A 24,284-nucleotide genomic window follows, 5' to 3' on the forward strand; every position below is an offset into this window, starting at 1 on the left:
AAGGTATACTAGTTCAAATTCCTTATAACAACAGTGTAACCCAGATTGTTGTGATAAGTTTCCTGCAGCCTGTCCTGTGAAAAGTAGTGCATTTGTCTGTGTTTTGTTTAGGCCTAAAAAAATAAGAACCAGACCTCGTGTATAGGGCTGTACTTTATATATATATATATATATATATAGCTGAAATGTGGAACGAAATTGTTTGCTTTGTGTTTCTCTTAATTCAGCATGCATAGACCCGTTTTTGTCGCTTTTCCGCTGTTGATATCTAATATTGTGGCAAGCTGCTTGCAGCAGGTTCAATGGGGCTGTTTGTTGCGGTCGCTTTTCCTATTTTATACAACCTTGGAAGGATTGTGGCGTTTACGGTGAAGCCAAAGGAATTTGACGAATAGGGATTAACTTTTATGTTCGCTGTCAGCTTTATCTTCCCGGTCAGTGTATCACAAAGATTTATGTGTCTGTTAAAACCTCCCCCCTTGAAGTACTGTATAGTAAGCTATACGCATGTGAAGTTGTTACAACCGACTCATGCCGTGTTACCATAGGAAAGACTGTAAACCACATTTATGATTGGCTGTGTCTAGAGCGCACTCTTTTGTTACTTTTCCCTGTTCCTTATTTATCTCTTTTTCTTTTGTCAATCAGCAGGATAATAGCAGTCGTTAATATTTTGTTTACGTGAGCATGAATTTTTACCAGATACAACGTTTCATTTTTTTTTTGGCGTTCTGGAAGAAAAATGGAAATGGATAATTTTTGACCTATATGAAGTTGATGTGATCAAAAGCTGGACTCCTTATAACGAAGTTAAAGAAGATAGCGAATTTCAAGACGAGATACGATCGGGGAGAGCGGCCGAGAAAGGCGGATATTCAGTAGTGCAGTGAGGGAAAGGTGAATAGATGTCGGGAAGGAGAAATCGCCGTGTGAAGTAAGCTGTGAGGGGATTTGGATCGTGAGGCACGTTACTGGAGGGATTGGTACGTACAGCAGTGCATGGGCTGTTCATCACGGATATTGTTCTCACCATACCTCTAGTGTGTGTGTGTGTGTGTTTTATACAGTTAATATCGGCTGAAAGTTTGGCTTATTATTACAGACCGTAAAGTAGCCTACTAGTAGTGATTCATCGCAAAGGGTTGTTTTTAATTTGTTGACAGAGTCGCCGAGAAGTTGCATAGACAGGGTCGTGTACAGTTCAGAATTCTGTCTGCTGAAAAAAAGAAGAAAAAAAAACAAACAATTATTCCATCTGTGGCGTGGTTAACCATGATATTGAAACGTCTTCAATGTGGAAAAATGAAGTGCGTCTTAAACATCAGCAAAATGTTATTTGCAGGAGCTGTGGTGACTCTTCTTCTATTCATTACGACAAGTCAATTCACAAACAGGTCACATTGGGCCAACCCTGTTAGTAGTGAATTAGGTAAGTTTATTGCAAATTTCCAATTATTTTTTTCAAGTTTTTTTTCTTTCTATTTTCCCCCTCTTCTTCATCTCGGTAATAACATTTCTCCCATGCTCTCGATCTCTGACTCCTTATCAAATGTCATTAAGAAAAAAATATTAAATGTTAAAGTTCGGTCTTTCTGGCTGCATGATCAGACACCAGCTAGACAGCTACTTCTGGGTTAAATTTGAATCTCTAGTATAAAGCATACCATGACAATGTCGATGAGGTAAGTAAGTGATCAGTGGCGGAGCGTCCATACAGTCATTGGGGGGGGGGGGCGAATGCCCCCCCCCCTGACGGACTCAAATGGACTGCTGGCGCCCTTTTCAGCTTTTTACTACTTTTACTTATTCGCGATTATTGACTTTTTTATTGCGCTCTCATCTACCTATTGACATTTGTCACATTTTGTTGGTGTAATTTTCTGACAAAATGGCGATGACACCTATTTATTCTTCGTTTATCTGCAAATTAGCAAGGCCCGGAAAGGGTCATTTCCTGCTATCTAGGGAGTATCTTTACTCAAAAAAATTCTGTACGCTCCGCGCCAACCTGTGGTGGCGCTCCGCTTAGATAGTGTCGTAAGCGCCCCTACAGACCATTCTCGCCCCCTCTGACCAATACCCCTAGCTCCGCCACTGTAAGTGATCGAGGTATAAGTAAGCAGTCTCGGCCTTTTGACTAATGATCATGTGTAGTATCTGTTCCCTTTCGAGGAGAATGGTGATACACACCCGACGATTATCACACAGTCACAGTCCCGATACAAGGGGACTGGGGTTGAGAGCAGACCAGTCGTTCGGTAGTTTAGTTTTCGTGCCCAGGTTCTTTCCTGGGTGACTTTTTCTAATAAAAAGGTTGGATGGAGGGACAAATTTGCAAGTTGTGCGAAAAAACCTGGAATCCTTTTGGCCTCGGTTGAAACGAGCGATCCGGCCATCATATATTATAGGCGGGGAGAGTTAGGATTTACCTGGATGCCACACCCTTCTGCGTTGAGGGGCAGCTTTGGGCGCGGCACGTAGGGATAGGAAGCTTCAATAGCTCTTGAAAATCAAGATGACGTCATCAACTAGATATCGCATATCATACTCGTACAGTATAGCCCCTACTGTACTCACCGTTACTGTTATGGATTTCTTTTGTTACTCTGTGGTAGTTGTTGGAAATCTAGTATATATGTTTACCACATAATAAGCACATAATATACTGTTCAAAACTAAGAACTCGTTCTCAGTCGTTCTTAAAGCCTAAATAATGCAAATGGCGTGCTAGAAAGCTGATGGATACTCGACTGGTGCGTGCGGTTATGTCTTTGTGTCTCGTATACCGTAAAGCTGAGAAACACAACACTCTGCATTTGAATCGAGCCTTGGCTTCCCATTTCTGTTATACTTGTATAAGCCTTATAACGAAACTTTTGTTTAGCATGGGGAACTTATACATACATTATACATACGCTATACATCACACCAAGGCTGATATTCTTGTAATGGAAAATAGGCTAACACCCATTTATGAACTTACTGCAGACCTCTTTGTTCTATTCCTATTCACAACACCCCCCCCCCCCTCCCTATCAATGAGGATCTTTTCAGAAGCTGTGATTGAATGGAAATGAAACTAAAAACTTGTTGCAGACACACACACAGTACAAAGGACAACCAGATAGATTGTGCAGTTTTTATCTTTTTCTTAGCAGATCCTAACAGAAAATGGACTCTTATTGTTTATGCATATATGTAGGGCCTATCCTATACCGTTACCAAGGCAACACTCGTGAAAAAGGGAATAACGCTCTGTAATACTATTAATATGTATAAGGCTAACAGCCTTGTATCTTTGAAACGACATCAATGATTCACACATCTATACAACAGATGCCGTCTGGCAGAGTAGTTTGTTTTGGCGGTCGCATCGTGCTTGACCAGGGCGATAAGGTATTTCCGTATTGAAGAAGATTAACAACCCAACCATTATTACTGGTATATATATGTGACTCAGATATAACTGTCATGTTCATGAATAAATCAGACTTCCACAAACTACTAAGGAAAAGATGATACCATCGGAGAGATATCGCATATTTTTTAACGTGTTTCATTTTTTTTCACACAAGACTGAAGACTTGATCAAGTCTAAATTTGACATCATCGAGACACATGTGTTTCATTTTTATTTTTATTTTTCTTTTCAATTTCTTTTTCGGAGTTAATTTTCGGTATTGGAGATGGTTTTACATAAACTGAATTTAAAATATTCATTTTATATTTCTCTCTTTCCTCGGACTACATTATATCAAGGAGGTTCTATACTTCGTTGTAGATCCCTCCTTGATTAATATCAAGGCTAAAATTATGTCTTATCCTTTATAAAGAATAGTATAGGCCTATACTGCAACGTTGTATACCATTGACCCTCAAAGCGAGAAGCCAGGGGGGGGGGGGGCGGTCGACCATATCGTACAGACTCCACCATGGGTCCGATGGCGGGCCCCTGGAGTCCTGGACACCACGCAGATAGCGCAAAGCTTTCCCTTGGACAGATCAATCAATTGAATCTGCCCGTTTAGATGAAATTGTGGCTATAAACGCGCTTGATTGACTGACCTATAGGCCTATATACAGTACTCAGTTGAACCGGAATTTTTGCCTTTCGATAACGTCAATCCATAATATAGGATTACGGAAGAGGTGTAAACGATACAGATTATCAAGATATCACTCCTAATCCCTATAGGCCTCCATGTGACCTACCACTTCCTCTAGACTCTATAATCTTCCGCCTTCCTTTCTCTCAAATAAAATTTTTGCCCCTGTGTAATGTTGTCGGTTTAATATACAGACAACGCATTCCCCTCCCCTGCCCCATCCCTCCTTCGCTCCTTAGTATAAGCAGCCGTTCGCTCCTCATTGGCTTCAAAGCAACAACTTCCCCTTGTTTATTTATCTCGGCCATTCTCTCTGCGTGCAGGACACCCTCCCCCTCCCCTTCCCCATAGGGGTCGAAGAGGATAATACCGCATTTTCTATAAATTTTCAAGTCTACTGCAGCTAGAAATGTCAAAAATAGATGGTCAACATTTGTCATTTAACAGTTTCGTCAAATTTTGACCATGTTTTGTGTGTGCACACAACAATTCATGCGCCTTTAACTAACTATATATGGTCAACTTTGTGAACACAGTGTAACAATCATGTATTTGACCTTGGCAGTTTGTTCAATATCATGACGGTCCCATGCATGGGTGTTTAAAGTCTTGTCGTGCCCATAGAGTCACAAGAACTGCTTACGGCAATGGTCCAATGTGACGATTGAGTATGTTCACACTGTTGAGTATATATAAACCGACTATATATATATATATATATATATATATATATATATATATATATATATATATATATATATATATATATATATATATATATATATATATATATATATATATATATATATATATATATATATATATATATATAAATGAAAATCGTAATGAGTTGGAAAATCAAGAACAGTGAAAAAACTTTCAGCCTCCACCGGGATTCGAACCACGGGCCTCCCGTATATATATATATATATATATATATATATATATATATATATATATATATATATATATATATATATATATATATATATATATATATATATATATATATATATATATATATATATATATTGACTACGTGTGGTGTTCGGGTACCATTCGCGACGATAGCAGCAAGGAAAGTATGTAAAAAAGCTACGCAAAGTATTGTTTTGTTTTTTTGCAAAACGATGGTTGGGCTACATTTCCCATTGACTTAGTGTGGTTGTTAGGCTTGGTCGAAGATTGCAGTCTCCATGGATATTTTTGTTTATTATTTGCGACACAGCTAGAGCGAATAAACAGATGGCTAGGTTAGATTTCCATGTTGACTTATAGTGTGAAGTAAGGCTACCATGTGATCGGAGATTTGTGGGGATTTTAGGTTATTGTCGCTGGTACTGAAATTGCTTCGTGGAGGCCGTAATTTGCCAGTGACTTTGCGAGAAGTTCCCGGTGATTGTGCACCACCCTTCCGCACTGCTTCAAATTTGATGCGGGATTGTGAGAACTGTTTGCGCGATTCGCGCTGCTAAAGCAAACGCATGTCACAATTAATTTTACACAGACACCTGATATAACGAGGGCGATTTTCTTATAGTTCTCTTTCCTTTTTCGCACTCGTTATTGTGCTTTAGGAGGTCCTTCTTAGGGCGAATCGCCCGTCGCCCCCGCTTATTTCCGACCCTGTCCAGCACATTCGTTAATTCGCGAAATTACCATGCTTACTATGCCGAGAAATATGAAGTCACTAACCACGAGGGAAGCAAAATCGGCGACCCTGGAAGCCTAATTAGATGAAATAACATTGTGAAAGACGTATAGAGGGTGTCATTATTTTAATATTTCGTAGTAAAAAAAAAACTAATACATCAGTTGATATTTTCAACTTCCATATGTTTTTGAATAATGATATTTTCACCTTCCATATGTTTTTGAATAATCGGTATGACATAACTGGTATTCCACGTAATTTTTACCGATTCCGATTATGTTCCGATTATGCAATAATCGTACCAATTCCGATTAAGATAATCGTTTGTACACTATACCTGATAGGGAAAAACCATTACCCACCCACTCATACAGGATATTAATTGGGAAAGGGAAAACGTTTTCATACATTCTGGGCCTTGTTATGACGTCACAGTCACATTTAGTGTACGCGGGATATGATCTACTGCGGGTATAGGATGTTTTGTGTAGTACTTTATATCCAATAAGCCGTAATACTGAGATGACATTTCAGTTTGTTGGGGGAAGTTATTCACCCGATGATCATGTACATTGTACCCAATAACAAGATAACGATTGCAAATGGCTGAGAGTGTTATAGACTCTCACGAATGTACTACACAGATATACGTGATTACGGGGTCATATATATTCCTATTAAAAGAGGATTTCATAGGTATACAAATTAAGCCTTGATATGTCATAGAGAAAGAATATATATATATATATATATATATATATATATATATATATATATATATATATATATATATATATATATATATATATATATATATATATATATATATATATATATATATATATATATATATATATATATATATATATATTTATATTAGAGAAAGCCAGAGAAATAAGATATGACTTATAATTGACAAATAAGGAGTAAACTTTAAGAAAATATATTGGATTTTTTTTCTGTCCCCTTGGAAACTTCGTCAGCAATACTTGGCAGTCGAATCATTCGTAAAGTTTCTATACCTCTCCGGCTGCATTATATTTACCTTTAAACTATACGCTAATATCTATTATACTATAGTCTGGCCCCTAAAGGCTATAAATTTATGATGACGTCTGCTCCTCTAAATACTGTAGGGCTAAATGTTAATGTTAAATCCATGATTTTATAAATTCTAACAACTCAACCAAGATATATGTATCATGTATGATCATATAAACACAAGACCACCCCTATAGATATGTCATATAACACCATTTGAACAGCAATATAATGATGTATTGTAAACAAGTCACATTTGAGGCATATTGAGTTGTGAGTTGCAGCTGAGGAACTGATCTATAATGGTCTGTGTATATGGGCCTTCATTAAACTAAATAACATTCACTTGCTTACATTTGGGTCGGTAAATTATCTGTATTAAACCATTAATCTGTTGGATGAATTGATCTGAGTAATGCTTTCAAGAAAGTATAGACTATGTTGTTGTTAAAGTGCTCTCTGTTTTCCATTTATGTATCAATTTGGAAGAAATATACTGATACTATAGCCGATAGCGGATCTATTTACAGTATTATGGTAGAATTACTCTGAGTAACAATTCTATGTATGAAGTTATGGAAGACTTATTCTGAGTAATAGGCTACTGTACTCTCTTCAGTAGATCTATTAGTATTAAAGAATCATAACCGACATTTTTCAAAATTCATTTCTGCATATAAATCTACAATTATTCATGTGAGTAGGCCCTATAGTGTTTCTATCAAGGTCGGCCTATGGCAGTATGCCCCCTATCCACCCCATCCTACCCCTACCCCACCCCTACCCCACCCCACCCTGCCGAGCTAAGTGCACGGTCTTTTCCGTAATCATTAACTCTTTTCACTGTCTCCCTTTCTGTATAAGTCCGTACATTGTATAGCCGTGTGACTAATTCATGTTCAATATCCTGCTGGGTTGCTATAAGCTTATGTTACTTAGGCTACGTTACTTGCATACCGTCTGTCTGAAATCTTAATGTAGGCTTATGCATGTAATCCTTTTTTCTTTATAGGACAAATACCTCCAAGCACTTTTAAGTTATCTCACTTGTAAAGCAATCTCTGATTAAGAAACAGAACGTGGACTAAATAAATATGCCTACATTCATTTGGCATGCGCATGCACTTATAATACGCCATATTCCTGTAGCATTATGCTGAGTGTCAATAGCTTTAACTATAGCCTAATTCTATATGTGAAAGTTCATATACTAATTCCGCGACATGACCGACTTGGAAACTATATATATATTGTATATCATTGTATACGGCATCTTACACAGTATAATACGTCGAACTGACCCAGATAATCTCCTTGATTAAATAAACTGAGTTTTCAAACCTTCCTTGAAGTTTCTGAACCAATTTCACTACAATGTTACGTATCGCTTTACTGCCTATGCTATAAAACTCAGAACTTTTAAGTTCATGGTTTACCATGACTTGGTCTGTTTGTTTGGTCTGGCTGTTTGTTTGTTTTGCATGTTGATTTATTTATTCATAATTTTTCTTTGTGTCATTTTCTGCAGGGAAACGATTTGAAACAGCGAGAGATTTTTCCAACCATGGTAGATCACTCCCGGCTGCTTCGAGTCGGCTTAGGTTAAGGGCTAACCGAAATAAGACCAGTGCAATAAACAGTTTTCGGGAAAATCAGCAAGAATTAACCATCAAGAATGACATTTCCAATGGTTTGCAATTCCACGAAGACGTAGTAGAATCCTTAATGGACTCGTTTAGTTACGATGGCATTCCAGTAAACAAAGAAACTGGTAACATCTTGCCCGTTTTCCTAAGGAAAGACAAGAGCAGGAATATCAACCCTACTACTGCGGCTGAAAATGACAACGATTGGAGATTGAGTGTGGTATTAAGAGATGAACCACCGACAGAGAATTGCTATGGGATCATTAAAACCGGACAGGTACAGTATAAGATCCCAATGTTATCATCATTTGTTACATTCACACTGCAGGCTCCCTCCATGCAGGTCTTAAATTCGATGAGTTTGTCCTTCGCTGCCGAACGCACACGAATACACATGTCAGTACATATCCCCTCTTCCACCCCACCCCCCCCCTTCCCATGGGTATTTCCTACTCCTATGGTGTCGTTTGTTCTATCCAGGGAGCTAGAGTAGCAGCTCCCTGTTCTATCATTAAAGGCATTGAAGACTCGCCCCAAACAGCTTGCCGCCATTTTAAAAGTTAACTTTCCGTTGCTTGCAAGTGAAGTTTTTCTCTTGTCGCTACAAAATGCAGACAGTAATGACACGTGATACCTTGTTATCTTTAGCTGGACCTGAGATGTCCATCGCTGTATCGTTTGTACACTGTGCTGTGGGTATATTGACCGCAGCTGTAGGCTATAGTACTGACTGTACACAAGTGTCTAATTACCGACGGTAGCAAGCTGTGTGTGTATTTTCTGGGATCGATGGTGGTGTCTAACACTTCTGTTACACCTCATTCGAAACTAGATAGGTCAGATTACCGGCATTAGACGTTTCTTTTTGTGCGAGTCTTCACACCCTTTAACGTACATGAACAGAGAGAGTTATCAATTCCTAAAGAACAGCGGAAGGGGGGGGGGGGGGAGGTGGAGAGGGAGGTTTCGCCGTAATTAAACATACAGGAGGCTCAGGAATTCGCATTAACAGTCTTTGCAGAGTGTGGTTAGAGAACGGCAACGGATGACAATTGAGAAGAAACGCACACAGCGGTGTTCTACCATGATGTTTGTGCGAAAATAAATAGACCAACATTATATTCCCTCCCCCGACCCCCTTCCAAAAATAAAACATTTCCAGTTAGTCTCTGACGGCAGAAATCAGTCTGTTGGCCTCGAAATTGGGTAACCAGGTGCATGGCAAACTTGCCTCAACTTGTTATACTTGCTTTGTTAAAGGAATACCTCGATTTTCCACAATAAGATTATACCTGAAATATTTGCTGCGATTTTTTTTCCCGGCTGATGGTAGTGAAAACCAAGTCCGGATGTGATAACAAAGTTTTATCGTTAACATATGAATGTTTGTTTTGCAGGTTTGAAAAATTTAGGTATCTGGCAACAACAAAATGAGTATGATCATTATGGGAAATTGTATAGAAAGTTTTTCTCTTTATAATGAGCAAGTCATTAGTCAATCCATAACGAAGAATGAAAAATAATGTAATATTTTACAAAGCAGACAAACGCGCGCGCGCGCACACATACAAACACCCACATTCACACACAAACACACGTTTTGATGAAGTCATCACAATTTTTTGCTAGGTCCTTTATTTCAGTTGACCATATTTCAAGACGAAATCAGCAGCAAGATTATTAAAGTTAAAAGTTAAAAAGGACATGATGCTTACTTTAAAGATCATCAGTATTGCCCTCAAATATGCTAGAATGTGAAATAATGGTCACCGAAGATCAGGGGGTAGGAAGCTTCCAAAAAGTGGGTGGGGGGGGGGCACAACATCAGAGGGGCACTTTCTCATTCCACAACCACCACTCGTTATGCTATAAACCGATATACATACCGGCAATATCACTTAAATATATATGATGTGTTAGTATGCCTTTCAATACTATTATTTATTGAGATTGTTTATGTTAACCATGCCACAAAAAGATACGGTATGCATGGATGCCATTTTAGAAATAGCATGTACAGACTAAACATAAATAATTAAAATAACATTAAAATTAAACAAAGGCTTAAGATATCCAAAAGACAGTTCTTCATCAAAGGGGGCACATTTTATATGCCAGTATAGGGCACATTTGCTATTTTGGAAAAAAAGTGGGGGGCACGTGCCCCAGTGCCCCCCCCCCCGGGCTCCTACCCCCTGCTGAAGATCATATTTCAACATCCATTTTAATGCCGCATGCACTGAAGCACATTTTTCTCACTGGGACATTCACATGTCTAATGAAACCATCATCAGTCTCTGGAGAAAATAGGGAGAATAAGAGCCTCTATAAGAAAGTAATCTTGAACCTTCTAGCATTAAAATTATAGACCAAAACGATCACCTTTAAAGGTGATGCTTTTGGATATAGCAAATAGCAATGCATCGTAGAATGTAATATACTTTTGCTTTCCGTACGCACGTGTATATACCGATTGCTACAGGAAATATCCCGTTAACATCCTTTGTGAAAACATACATGATGAAAGACAGCAGAGCTATGGTTTTACACAGTCTAACAAACGGAAGACTTGAATCAAAACTACAGCCCTCTTATGATATGAGGAGGTAAAGTAAGGTTGACCTCAATATATATATATATATATATATATATATATATATATATATATATATATATATATATATATATATATATAAACATTTATTTCTTCTTCTTATATGCCCCAAATATTTAGAAAACAAATATATATATATATATATATATATATATATATATATATATATATATATATATATATATATATATATGCCGCTAAATATTTGCGGCATATAAGAGGGTAGAGGGGCAAAGTTCAAGGCTTAGTCGCTGCATAAGTACAGAATGCCAAAGTGTCTGACAACCACGAAGAAGAAATAAATGTTTGAACAGTTTTCACCGAAAAGTGCCCACAGATAATATTTTATGATCCTATCATAGGAATAACAAACCACGCTATTTTATTACTGTTTGTTGGTGAATGACGATTAACGGAGAATATTACACACACACACACACACATATATATATATATATATAAAATAATATATATATATATATATAGGTATAAATAATGTACACTCGTACAAAGTTTGCGCTATTACTCGAGTTTCATGCTTCTTCGCAATCGTCAGATAGCTAATGATCAGGTTGTCTGTCTGTGGCGTGGTGCTGTTATTTTTTCCGGCTTTTGAGAAACCAAAATCTGCTGAACAAAAGAACTGAGCTTTTGTCAAAGTGTCGACATAGAAAAAAACGGAAAAAATAACAGCACCACGCCGCAGACAGACAACCTGATCATTAGCTATCTGACGATTGCGAAGAAGCATGAAACTCGAGTAATAGCGCAAACTTTGTACGAGTGTACATTATTTATACCTATCCAGCTCTATACCCAGGTATATTGAGCACTCTTCACCTGGAATTAATGCCATCTATCATATATATATATATATATATATATATATATATATATATACATATATATATATATATATATATATATATATATATATATTTATATATATCACATAGAATGGTGGTCAATATTCACAAAGAGTGCTCTATGCCAAGGCAGAGCTAGAATATCACATAATATACTTAACTAAACTATCATCATACTGTTACTCGGAGTTTCACGGGTACGGCTCGCGCACCGATCATCAGGCAACTGAACAACATATATATAGGCTACATATATATATATATATATATATATATATATATATATAATATTCTCCGTTAATCGTCATTCACCAACAAACAGTAATAAAATAGCGTGGTTTGTTATTCCTATAATAGGATTATAAAATATTATCTGTATATATATATATATATATATATATATATATATATATATATATAATATATATATATGTTTGTCTGTTCTCCGTCACCCAAGGCCACATAGAAGTATAGTTGCTTTATGACTATTGATGACAGAGAATCAAAATACAGTGATAAAAGATGATAAGGAATGGTATAGTCCTAATCTATCTAGAACAGACCAAACAACGTCCGCTTGTTCAATTAAGTTGATGCTGGCATTCCATTCCGGCTGGTCGAGAATTTTGAACTAAGAGGTGTGCGAGGGGGAAAGGAGGGGGGGGGGGGGTGAATACGAATGCGGATGAGAAAGCAGTCATGTAGAACAACAAATAGATTAAAGAAGAACCTCGTTGATAAAAGAAGGGTTATAGGACGGGTGGAAGAAGGGTTGCAAAGGGACGGTCGGCGAGGGGGTTAAAGGAGGGACGGGAACGGGTTTAAAGGAAGGACGTGGGATGAGGGATGGTAAACAAATTTACCCAGTTTCCCTCTTCTTAAAGGTGACATACAAATTTTCTCTCTGACTTAAGCGGTCAATCGTTTCATCGACTTCATTTTCCATCCCCATTTTGCGTACGTCATCACCCTATCAATAACAGAAGTTCCCACCCTTCACCCTCCAACACACCTACCCTCCCTTTACACCCCCTTTCGCGACTGAGGAGGTTAACTATCGCATAAAAATAGAGCGGGGTAGAATTATTAAACTTTCTCTCGCGGTAAAGGTGGTATTGAATCACTGAACTGACTTGTATTTGAAATCGACTAGAATTAAATCGCTTATTGACAAGGATACCAGAAAACATGATCAGATCAGGAAACTATTAGTTCACGTTGATCTGAAATTCTTTCCTGTTCCATTTTCGCAATTTTGCCCTTGAGCTTTCTCTTTTATAAACGATACTGTATTTATAAGGGATATTACATGAGGAGAGAGAAAAAAGAATTCCACACATACTGTTAGTTGGAAACCCTGTCTCAATATACCGTGTTCCCACTGCCACTCACAAAGATGTTTGATTGATTGATTGAATATAACCTATATATATATATATATATATATATATATATATATATATATATATATATATATATATATATATATATATATATATATATATAAATATATATATATATATATATACATATATACATAAATATACATATATATATATATATATATATATGTATATATATATATAGTGTGTGGTACCTGAACTCCATGCTCATACCTGGTTAATATTTGAATCAAAGGAATTGATAATTTAGCATTATACCTAATTATTAATTAAAGGAAGACGAAACTTTGTGTAACTTTGAGGAAGTCACTTTATTATCAAGCTTATACTTGGTCGGATAGCCTCTATTCGAACACGCCAAATTGTAACCTGCTCTCTTGTAGGTGACAAGGAAGCTGAACGATCGGGCGTTGACGTGTGCGGAATGCGTGATACCTGGTTGAACTGCGCTGCCTGAATGTGGGTATAATGAATGTTTGCTTATGTGTGTTACGCCCTGCACGGTAGACACGATAACAAATCATGCATAGCTTGCATAATAAACTTTAATATTAAAATATTTAGATAAGCCTTTGAGCAATGTCCGGCAAACCATATTGAAAATAGTCGACATCGAATTTCATAAGTCAATGAATGATAACAACCGAATAACTAATTTGTTGATTGAAAAAACAATGATGGCTGTGTGTCAAGATAGAACAATATCAGTAGGCTATAGAGTACGGATATAGTATAATGTACCTTCTTAAAATGTCCGTCATCATTTCCCCCGCTCCCCCCCCCCCCCATCCCACAACATTCTAGAATATCAAAAAATGGTCACAGTTATTGCATTCTTCAAAACATTTCCGGCCCTGAAACATGAAATGAAAACATGAATCATCCATTTCCATCATGTGTATAGAAATAACCAGGAAGGGTAAAAACTCAAGATTTTTTTTTTTTTTAACATTTCCTATAGCTGGCTTACATTATGTAGCAATACCAGTGATGCTTCAAATGGCCCAATATCATTACTTCGTGCTATGGTAGTTTAACAATATTAGCAGTATAGCAATATACAACTTACTTCCCAAAGCTTATGCGAAATATAGTTCGGATAAACTTACCACCGGAAAAGGATGCTAGCATATCCACTAATAGATACGTGAAAGTTATCAATATCGGTGTAATGTTGTCGTTATGTGATACTTTGGAGGAAACGCCAGCTGATCTACTATAAGGTCAAATATTAAAATGTCCAAAATTGCTTTAAATCTACCCCAAAAAAAAAACAAAAAAAAAATCATCCATGCTTTATAATCCAACACTTTTGACTGACTGGTGTATACTGTAGGCACATGTAAGAAAAAAAAAATTATATATCAAATATTTCGAAACGGCAAACTGTAGAAGGTTTAAACATGGGTGACCATAATATTAATTGTTAGCATATTCGACAGCCATGATTACTCTAAGATTACGTACAGATTTCACCGGAAGAGATATATATCGCCTGTCGTCCGATCAATTCTCTCTGAGGTAACAGATAGCAATCACATGTTACAGCTTCCTGTTAGTTAGTTTTCTTTTGTTGTTTATATCTTTTCATATAATAGAACTATATAGTCCTCTACAATGCTGTACCAAAGACCGGAAGTAGATCATTGTTCAGGATTTTGCAGGATTCTCTCAACTCATCTGAGACAACCAGACATGTACCGATAATGAAAATCAATGTGAGTATGTAATATGTGTATATCACACGGTTATTATGTATGAGTGGTGTGTAGCCAAAAGCGGGATAGGGGCTAGGCGGGATAGAAGATGGGGGGGGGGGGTGGTCAGTTCCTCACAATGTACACGCACGAAAAGTCGTGTACTCTGGCAGAGTGTAGTTTAAAATGATGGGAAAAGATAAGCTGAGCGCTATTTTTCATCAAAAACAAACTTCACTGAGACAAACATTTCTCCTCCGTATAGACACTCCCCAAAAACGAACGTATGCCGAAATTGCGTTACACCTCCCCACCCTAAATTCGGGACTTATGGTGCCATGAAAAGCATGATATGAATTATGTAAGGGTTAATGAAAGTGAAATTCTCTGGCTCTTGAAATAGGAACATAACTGAGCCCCCCCCCCCCGCCTCCCACTTACACAACGGATTAGGCTGACTAAGCGCCTGAGTATAATATCATTTTTTCTTACAGGACAATAGTAGATCCCCCCCCCCCCCCTCACTAGGACTGCCTCTCACCCTTCGTGTTAGCATGATGTAATGATTGTTAAATGAAGTATGGGCAGTTCCTTGCAGTATTGTTTGAATTTGTGCGCGTGTGTGTGTGTTGCATACTATATCATATATAGGTGACTTTACACATAATAAAAAATTGTTTCAGTTACATATATCGTATGCAGGGTCTACCACTTCGTCCAGTAAGGAGAGAAGCTTCGTCTAATGTTGGATAACATTGAGTCAAGCCTGATAATTGTGTTACATTTTCAGAACTTGATTAGGCCAAGTAAGGTAGCAATTGATCGTTTCATTTTCCATCGTTAAGGTTGAATATAGTATATAGTTTCAGTACGGAATACTAACTATTGCACAATTATCAACCGGGTTGAGTGAGAAACTTAATTTCCCGATAATGCATCCCCAAGTAGAGCTCTCCTAGAAAGGAACTTTTCTTCTCTTTTCTGGTTTCGTTTGGCTTATCCACAGAACGGAGAGGTACTCAACTATAAGAGACACAACCCCCCCCCCACCCCACCTCTTCCACATTTTTAATTGTTGGGGTCCCCCCACCCATCCCCCATCCCCCATCCACAATCCAACCAAAAAACCTAATCTATGAGAAGAGTGAGGAGGAAGGATGGTTGAAGGACTTTTTATTGCTCCTTCCTTCATTTCTGCCTTACAATGTTATATTATTGATAGTGTTTTCTATCTCCCGCCCTCAAGTTCCTTCCTTTCTTTACCAACGTAAGGAATTTTGTAAGTTAAGAAACTGCACCCTCCTCCACTTTCCCAAAGACATTCCTTGCCTAGAATAGAGGAGATTAAGAAACTAACGCCCTTCTTTTGAAGACGCCTATTTCTCAATTCGTATCTTACAGAGGAGCAACCGCAGTGATGAGAATTCGTTTTTGTCTTTTATCGAGAAAGTCAGAGCGCCCTTAATTATTAGAGGGCACGTCCCTTTCCGTAATCTACCGAGGTAAGAAATTACTAGTTTTTGGAGATAAATCTCAGAAAAGAAAGGAAAAATCGTGAAATGTAACTCACTCCCCTTGTAGTAGCATTTACTTTCTAATAGCACCGGTAGCATGGACATTTAGCTCTACATGCAGGCTTATCTTAAAGTGTATTAACAAAGTAATATCGGTTTCAGTTCGTATACAGAGGTCACATGATGTCAATCGAAAGCAAAATCGATCAATCTTAAAAAAAAAAAACATTTGATAATTATAGATTTTCAAGATTTCATAGAACGCGTTTACATTACGGATCAGATCACGCGCTGTGTTCATAATTAAATTGATTTTGACCACCCCCACCCCCTCCCCCAGCGCTTTTACATTAGACCCCATGCTCGGATTCAGAGTTCACGATCGCCGAGAAGGAACTTCAGGTTTCTTTACTAGAAAAAAAAAGCACGAAATCATAATAGCTGTGTGATGTGTGGCGCTGTTTATGATTACTACTATACTGTATCAAATAACTCCGGAAAAAAACACAGCTGAAGTTAAAAGATCACCGCATGACCCCAGGTCAGTGGCGTAGGAAGGTAGTTTTGAGTGGGGGGGGGCTGAAGACTGATGGCCGGCTTTGGGGAGGGGTCTAAGGGGAGGGGGTGCCCCCTCCCCTTTGGAATTTTTTTGCATTTCCAGGTGGCTTCAGATGTAATTTGGTGCAATATAGCACACTTAAACACCCACTCCATTTTGTAAACTTAATTTTGTATTTTCACCTGGCCTTAGATGCAATTTGGGGCTCCAAATGAGAATTTTTTTCTCATTTGGAAATGAAAAAGGGGTTTTCTGACTTGCGAAGTGGGGGGGGGGCGGGGGCGGAATGATACTTCCGCCCCTCCACATTTTTCACCGGGGGGGGGCTGGCGCCCCCAGCCCCCCGGTTCCTACGCCCTTGCCCCAGGTCAACCCCGACTCGGGGCTGCGTTAACATTACAGATGTCACACCGCGAGCGCGGGTTTCAACACCGTGCTCGCGCTCTAATGTAAGCGGACTACACTTGGATGCCCATTTCTATTTTGCAGATCGAAGATCACGTGAGGTTGACATGCTTTAAATCTACTTTATCTACTAAACGGCTCTGCTACGATATCTGCTAAACTGCTAAGTTAATTTTAAAGCCAACTGATTGCCTATTTGTTGTGTATGCCACGGTATTTTGAACTGTTATGTTATTCTTTTTACGTATGTATCTGGGCTCTTTTCATTTTATTATTTTATTTATATTTTTATGATTGCTTAGTTAGAAATTCTCAAACCATCATTTGCCGTCTTGATTTCAGTAATTTTCTTTATATTAATATGGTACGTGATCCCTTGGAGCGATTCGTTTCTGAATATTACTTTTTGAGGAACGGTGACAGTCTTATACCAGCAAGATCGGCTCAGCTTAGCCACGGATATAAACCAAACCAACTGCCTGAAGGATGGGTAAGTCGACTATATATAGATTAAACAAGAATAAAAACTTTGCTGACTTGATTAAAGTCAGTGTTCACTAAACGCCGAACAGTGTTTCAATTCATCGTGCTTTTCATTTCATAATACTTCCCCAAATCTTGGATTTACGTCACTTCGGCACTTATTTCACTTACATGCACTTACGTGCGCTTACGTACACTTACGTGCACTTACGTGTATTTTCTGCACTTACGTGCACTGCACTCTGCCTATAGTTTGTTTATTAATACCCTTGCAGGTGTTCACGTGTCGTACCGCCATTACTTGTTCCATTGACAAAATTGTGACGTCATTGGTATAGCTTAGATACCGAAGATCAGACGTCGTGCTCAGTTTAACTTTAAAGGCGCATTCCAGAGATTAGGCATATTTTTTTTACAGCTCAAAATTCTAAAACCCGGAAAAGCTATTAAAACATACTTTAAAGTAGCACTCAAGCTTTTGTAGATTCTTCCCCTCCCCCTCCCCCTTCCCCTCCCCGTCCTTTTGACTATGGCATATCAAGGCTATCTAATTCTGGTCTTTTGTAGAGTTCACCTTTAATAATTATGTAATGTGTCTATTGGACATAAACAAGCCGTTGTTTTGATTTACTGTTCCCACTGCAGAATGACACGCTAGATGAATGTGTTCGAAAGAAATCTGATCTTTGTTATCCTGACTCTGGTATTATGAAATTATTCTGTGGATTTTCACCGAGTTGCAGGTAAAAACAACTTACACTTTCTTTATTAGACTAGCTATGTGTATTTAATGTTTGAAAATTGTCTCAACTGAGTACGTTATTTCAACAACAACGAAACATGAATATTCATTTAATCTGTGATCTGTTGTTCTTTTCTCATGCAGCGTCGCATCAAGATGGACTTTCAACCACGCGGTGTTTAATTTGGACCGGTATACCGTGGTTGGTTTGACCGATGATTTCGCGTCAACGTTAGAAGCATTGGAGAAACTTCTTCCAGATCTCGTTGCTAAGGATACGGCAGCCATCTTTAGAAAGCGTTGTAAGTTTTACTATATATATTTGAGTTTACATGCGTATATATGGGACGAGAAACGGTTCCTGTCAGGGGTACAGACTTTTCATACTCCATGTGTGGGGTTCGGGGCATGACCTAGAGGGTATGTTCAGATATCACATTCATAACAATGTGCTATCCTTAACAAAAAATGACTAACCCCCTTAGTATGAAAAACATCAACACGATGGTTCCCAATGGACTAAACATAACTTTAATGATATTCCTTTTCGCTGCATGTTTTCGACCTAATGGTTTATTGGTATCATGTTTGGTCTCATTTTACAAAGGAGAATACAAAAGCTGCGTGATTTCAGCGGTCCCTTGCGTCATATAAACAGAAGATTACATTTAAATTATCTCTGTGTAGGAATCGTATTTTCCTTTCTTTCATGTAGAGAGAGAGAGTTTGAACTTAATTGCCATATGGTCTTTACACAATTTCGCTTTAAACATTTAAAGTTGAGTTTCAGACAGAGAATTAATGTTTACAATAAAATCCTAGAGGATAATAAACATAAAAAAGCCCAAACGAAGAAAACAAAGAGCAAAAAAATAAAGTAAATGAAGGTATATGAAAGGTTGTGGTAAAGAAACTTTAGGAAGATAATTTTCTATATTTCACAACTTGATAAGATGGCACCTTGTAGGCCTATACTCTTGTCGCGTCCGTCCCGGCTCGGTAAGGCAGATTACGATGGTCGCGTGGCAGGGACGACACGAATAACGTACAATTATCAGTCGAACAGAGATATATAATGATTCGTTCTATTTATTTTGCAGGATTGATTAGATTAAATCAATGCCATATCAATGCCATACACACGAGGTAAAAGACATGATACTTTCCTCCAATCATAACTTAACGATTCTGTCACAAGACAACAGCAGCCAATCACACTCTAGACATCTGCATATATTAAATATACATGAGGGTTCACGACACTATAAGTGTTTGACATAACAACTTTAAACATATCAATTTCCGAAAGAATTAAAATCAAGTTTTAGAGGATTAAGAGGATTAAGAAGATTAAGAGGGCAGTGGACTATCTCACCGGGTGCTCGACTATATTGGCCACACTGTCATCGCTTGCGATGAACAGTCCAGTAACAGACTAGCTTATCAACCTTTCTTGGCAAGTACAAAAATATGAATAGAATATGACGTGTGTTGATGTGACAGACAGTTGCAAAAGCACGGAGTGGTCACGCTCGCTACATACAGCTCAGCTCCGCCTATAGGCTGCTGGTACCAAAGTAAATGGACCCGACGTTCGGTCCGGAAATGACCCATGGAACGCCGATTCTTCCACATTAAGTAAGATATGAGACATCATGTTTTGAATTTGGTATTTGTAAAATTATGCTCATACCGATAGTAATGTAGAGGGGTAAATCACTCTGTGAAAATGTGCCTTTCCGAATTAGGGCAAGTTAATATTGAAGTTATACCGTAACCTTGGAAATGAACTCTCGCCGAACTACACATGCGTTGTCATGGAAACATCGGCTTGTCTATACCCGACGATGATTCAAGCATTTTGAAAGGATGAATTACATTGGTTAAATGTAATACGTGGCAGTTAACATGGCCGATCCGACAACTGAGACGTTATGACACTCCAGTTGGCATGGTAACATAAGTTTGCGCTGGTATTTTCACATTACGATCGATTTTAAGCAATTCAAAATGATGAACTGATTTTTTTTTAATAACACACTTGAAATGAGTCTGTACACGTATTGCTTGTACTTGAACTCGCCGCCATCGCGTATCGCTGTACTCGCAGTCGGAGCATTCTGGGAATCTAGTATAAATACTAGTGTGAGATTAAGTACACGTATACTCACGCTTAGAGCATTGCAGTCGTACTCGAAACCAAGCCGGGGAATTCTACGTGTACTCGTACTCATGCTGTTGTACTCGCACTACTCCCGATTTTTTTTTACAAGGGAAAATAATTGATTACTTAAGCCTTATTTTAGGGAGAAGACCCACTTCGATCCAAATGGAACAGCTTTTTTCAACAACAGCAAATAATAATAATTAGGGATACATTTTTAAAGTTATGATTATGGTTATGGTCTCGCACCACAATTAATTGTTCCATTGACTTACACACTTAACTCGTCACTTTCAAGACCTGCCAAAGTATAGATAGAAGTTTTCAACTGGTATATCCTACCCACCATATGAAAGCTGAGATCTTGGCCTATCATAACACTAACAAACTTCCATATCATGACCGTTTAGATTTTGAGCTAGAAGAGGAGCAAATTTAGCATACTGAAACCCCCACCCTTCCGATCTGCTCGCTCGGAGCAATATCAACATTTAACCAAAGATTTTCTAAAATGGTTTATATCACATTCGATCCTCCCCATTTTCACACCATCTGTACTTTGAATTATACTCTTTCATATAAAGGCAGAACAAACGATGACAGTAACTGATAACATGCTTAAACAAGCTTTACCGTAGGTACTTTTACCTCATTTCTCTGACAATGGTTAACCTTTCGAGCGGATGAACACTACTCTAATTGTGGTGCGGTACCTTATGTTCAAATTGTTTCACCCTCAGCGACTGCGGGTGTCACTTTGCGTTTGTACGTTCTATCAGTTCTGTTTGGCAATAGGCCAATGTATAACTAATTTGATTAGTTCTTATGGCCCTTTCCCCTTTCTTCTTATTTCCCTTGATGCTTTGCGCCATCTAGTTATTATGTATTCATTTATTAATTCTATATGTAAGGCTCTTATACTCGTCTTTTGAGGAGACATGTATATACTCGATATATAACATGGTCGTGCTGTTACCACGGAAACAAAAGACTGCCCTCTATTTATCACCCAATTATATGAACGTATCAAGCAAAGTTCAAAAGTTTGAATCTTTTTCAAAGAAAAATGAAAAAAAGTCGACTTGTCGAGCTAAGAATATACCCCACCCGTTGTGACGTTTCTATAACGCGTGACACTACATGAATGTAATTTCATTTGACGGGTGTGAATGATTACTTGAGATGGGGCCAAAAACATTTGGTACCAGATCAAACCAGGAACACAAACAACCTTTTCTCAGAATTGTCATTAATTTGGGGTATTGTTATGATAAGCCAATAGAATCGGGTATAAAAAGTGGCATATAAAGGTGTCTCGAGGCTCCAAAATGTCAATTAAGAAAAACATCAATCTTTCTGACAGAAACTTTAAATCTCCTCTATTAGGTTTAAATTCCCATCTTCATATTCAATTACTGAACTTGACATGAATATTTGTCAAATATTGGATTATTTTGTTTGTAAAGTGACGCCGCGTAAAATGGAAAAATTGAATATAATAACAACTATAAAATGTGACCTGTTGTTGAATATTGAACAAAATTGTTATTAAAAAATACCCATTATAGTTAAAACATTGTTCACTATACTGGAAGTTGTGATGCATGCATGTACAGGGGACCTATTTTTGTGGACTGTTTTGAAGTAAACTTTGTGGTTGGTCCCATCAATTCAATGAGATATGCCCCTATGTTCCTCGAAGTTTGTGCCCGTCTCCCCCTCCCCTCACCCTCCCAACACGTCAAAGATTGGAGCATATTACGCTGCCGTTGGGGTTAGCGTATTGAGCGTACGAAAATTGTGACCATCACTTGGTAATTTTAAATTAATTGCATCACTTTTACGTCATATCTTACGTCAGGGTTTACGTTTATAATAAACAATTATCATTTTCTTCTTCTTCTTTTCTATCTTTCTTTCAGATAATTTATCGAAATATCAGACTATCAACAGAAACGACCCGGAAGAGTACACGAAAACAATTTTAAGAACACAAATGGCCCACGAACACGAATTTTACAATTTAGTTCGACAGAAATTTAGAAAACTCAAAACAGAACTTGGAATATCCTAAACCCATGCATGGAATGCCCTGATAACAATCTGTGAATGAAGTTGGAAACTGGTAGTTCTAAGCGATACCTTATGGGAAAATGTTCTCATATTTTCATGTATTTCTCATTCTCATGGACTTCCTCTAATGTGGAGAAGAACTTCAATGAAACATCTTGCAGTGACAATCTCATCCATCGGGAATCATGCAGGCACTTGGTTGCTAGGTGTGATAGAACGATACTTATAATTCTCTGCTGTCAGTATTCACGAGAAAGAAATGTTGGAAGTGGCTCATCGGGGGTTTCGAGAACCAGGCCGGACCCCGGGGACACTGATGTTACCGTCTTTCTAACCACTTATTTGAAGCCTTCATATATTCATGGTACAGACATGGGCCTATACATTAATCTTTGTCCCATAATTCCTCGGGTCCCATAGTGGCCAGGGCTCCACCCCATCTGACCTCCCCGCCCCCTCCCCACCCCCGGTCTTGTCGGTCGTGTAATTTATATACATGAAAAAATCATCGCCCAACTTACACTTGAGAGCTTATCTATACATATATATAATTTTTCCCGCATAAAGATACGTGTACTCATATTATTACCCATGTTAAGTATACGGTGACATCCCTATGTTCCGACGTCTCTATGTTCCGACGTCTCTATGTTCCGACGTCTCTATGTTCCGACAATTTGTTTTGACTCTAATTTTTTTTTACCAAAATGTTTTCGGACCCAATTTTTTTTTGGAAACTCAATCTTTTTGGTCTCCCATTTTTCGTACCAAATTTTTTGGGGGGACTTAATTTTTTGGGCCCCAAAATTTTTGGGACCCAATTTTTTTGGGGGACTCCATTTTTTTGGACCAACATTTTTTCTGACCTACCTCATTGGGGGACACACTTTTTTGGACGCACCAATTTTTTTTCTTGAAAAAAAAGGGCCCAAAGTTTGTTATGACCCAAATAGTGCTTGTGACCGAAAATTGCTTGTGACCCGAAATTTAATTGTATGTACTCAAATTTTGTTGGACCAAAATCAGTTTGGTCAAAAAAAATTTGGGTCCGAAAAAAGTTGGTCCGAAAACATGTTGGTCAAAAATTGTGGTCCAAAAAAAATTGAGTCCGAAAAAATTTGGATAAAAAAAATTACGAGTCCCAATAAATTGTCGGAACATTGAGACGTCGGAACATAGAGATGTCGGAACATAGAGACGTCGGAACATAGAGACGTCGGAACATAGAGATGTAACCAAGTATACAATATAGGCGAGGAAGGATTACTGTAGGCAAAAAAAAAATGTAATCTTGATATGTCTGGTTTGTAGACTGTT

At 38.0% G+C, this 24,284-nt stretch overlaps 1 protein-coding gene across 1 annotated transcript; it reads left to right on the forward strand.

Annotated features, from left to right (window-relative positions):
- LOC139969695 (heparan sulfate 2-O-sulfotransferase 1-like) lies at positions 1-23,566 on the forward strand. The gene is made up of 8 exons (XM_071974845.1): positions 1-1,429; positions 8,330-8,724; positions 14,929-15,048; positions 16,429-16,529; positions 17,848-17,995; positions 18,634-18,731; positions 18,875-19,032; positions 22,817-23,566. Exons 1-8 carry the CDS (start codon positions 1,273-1,275, stop codon positions 22,966-22,968), a joined length of 1,329 nt encoding a protein of 442 aa, XP_071830946.1. The 5' UTR covers positions 1-1,272; the 3' UTR covers positions 22,969-23,566.
- The last annotated feature ends 718 nt before the right edge of the window (positions 23,567-24,284 follow it).

The sequence above is a fragment of the Apostichopus japonicus genome, chromosome 7 (assembly GCF_037975245.1).
Source record: "Apostichopus japonicus isolate 1M-3 chromosome 7, ASM3797524v1, whole genome shotgun sequence".
Lineage (NCBI taxonomy): Eukaryota > Metazoa > Echinodermata > Holothuroidea > Aspidochirotida > Stichopodidae > Apostichopus > Apostichopus japonicus.

Bases quoted from the DNA above. Each gene is read 5' to 3' on its own strand.
- LOC139969695 (XM_071974845.1), top strand. From the start codon at position 1,273: ATGATATTGAAACGTCTTCAATGTGGAAAAATGAAGTGCGTCTTAAAC. The intron at 1,430-8,329 runs GTAAGTTTATTG...CATTTTCTGCAG, and splicing joins CCCTGTTAGTAGTGAATTAG to GGAAACGATTTGAAACAGCG. The intron at 16,530-17,847 runs GTAAGAAATTAC...TCTTGATTTCAG, and splicing joins CCTTTCCGTAATCTACCGAG to TAATTTTCTTTATATTAATA.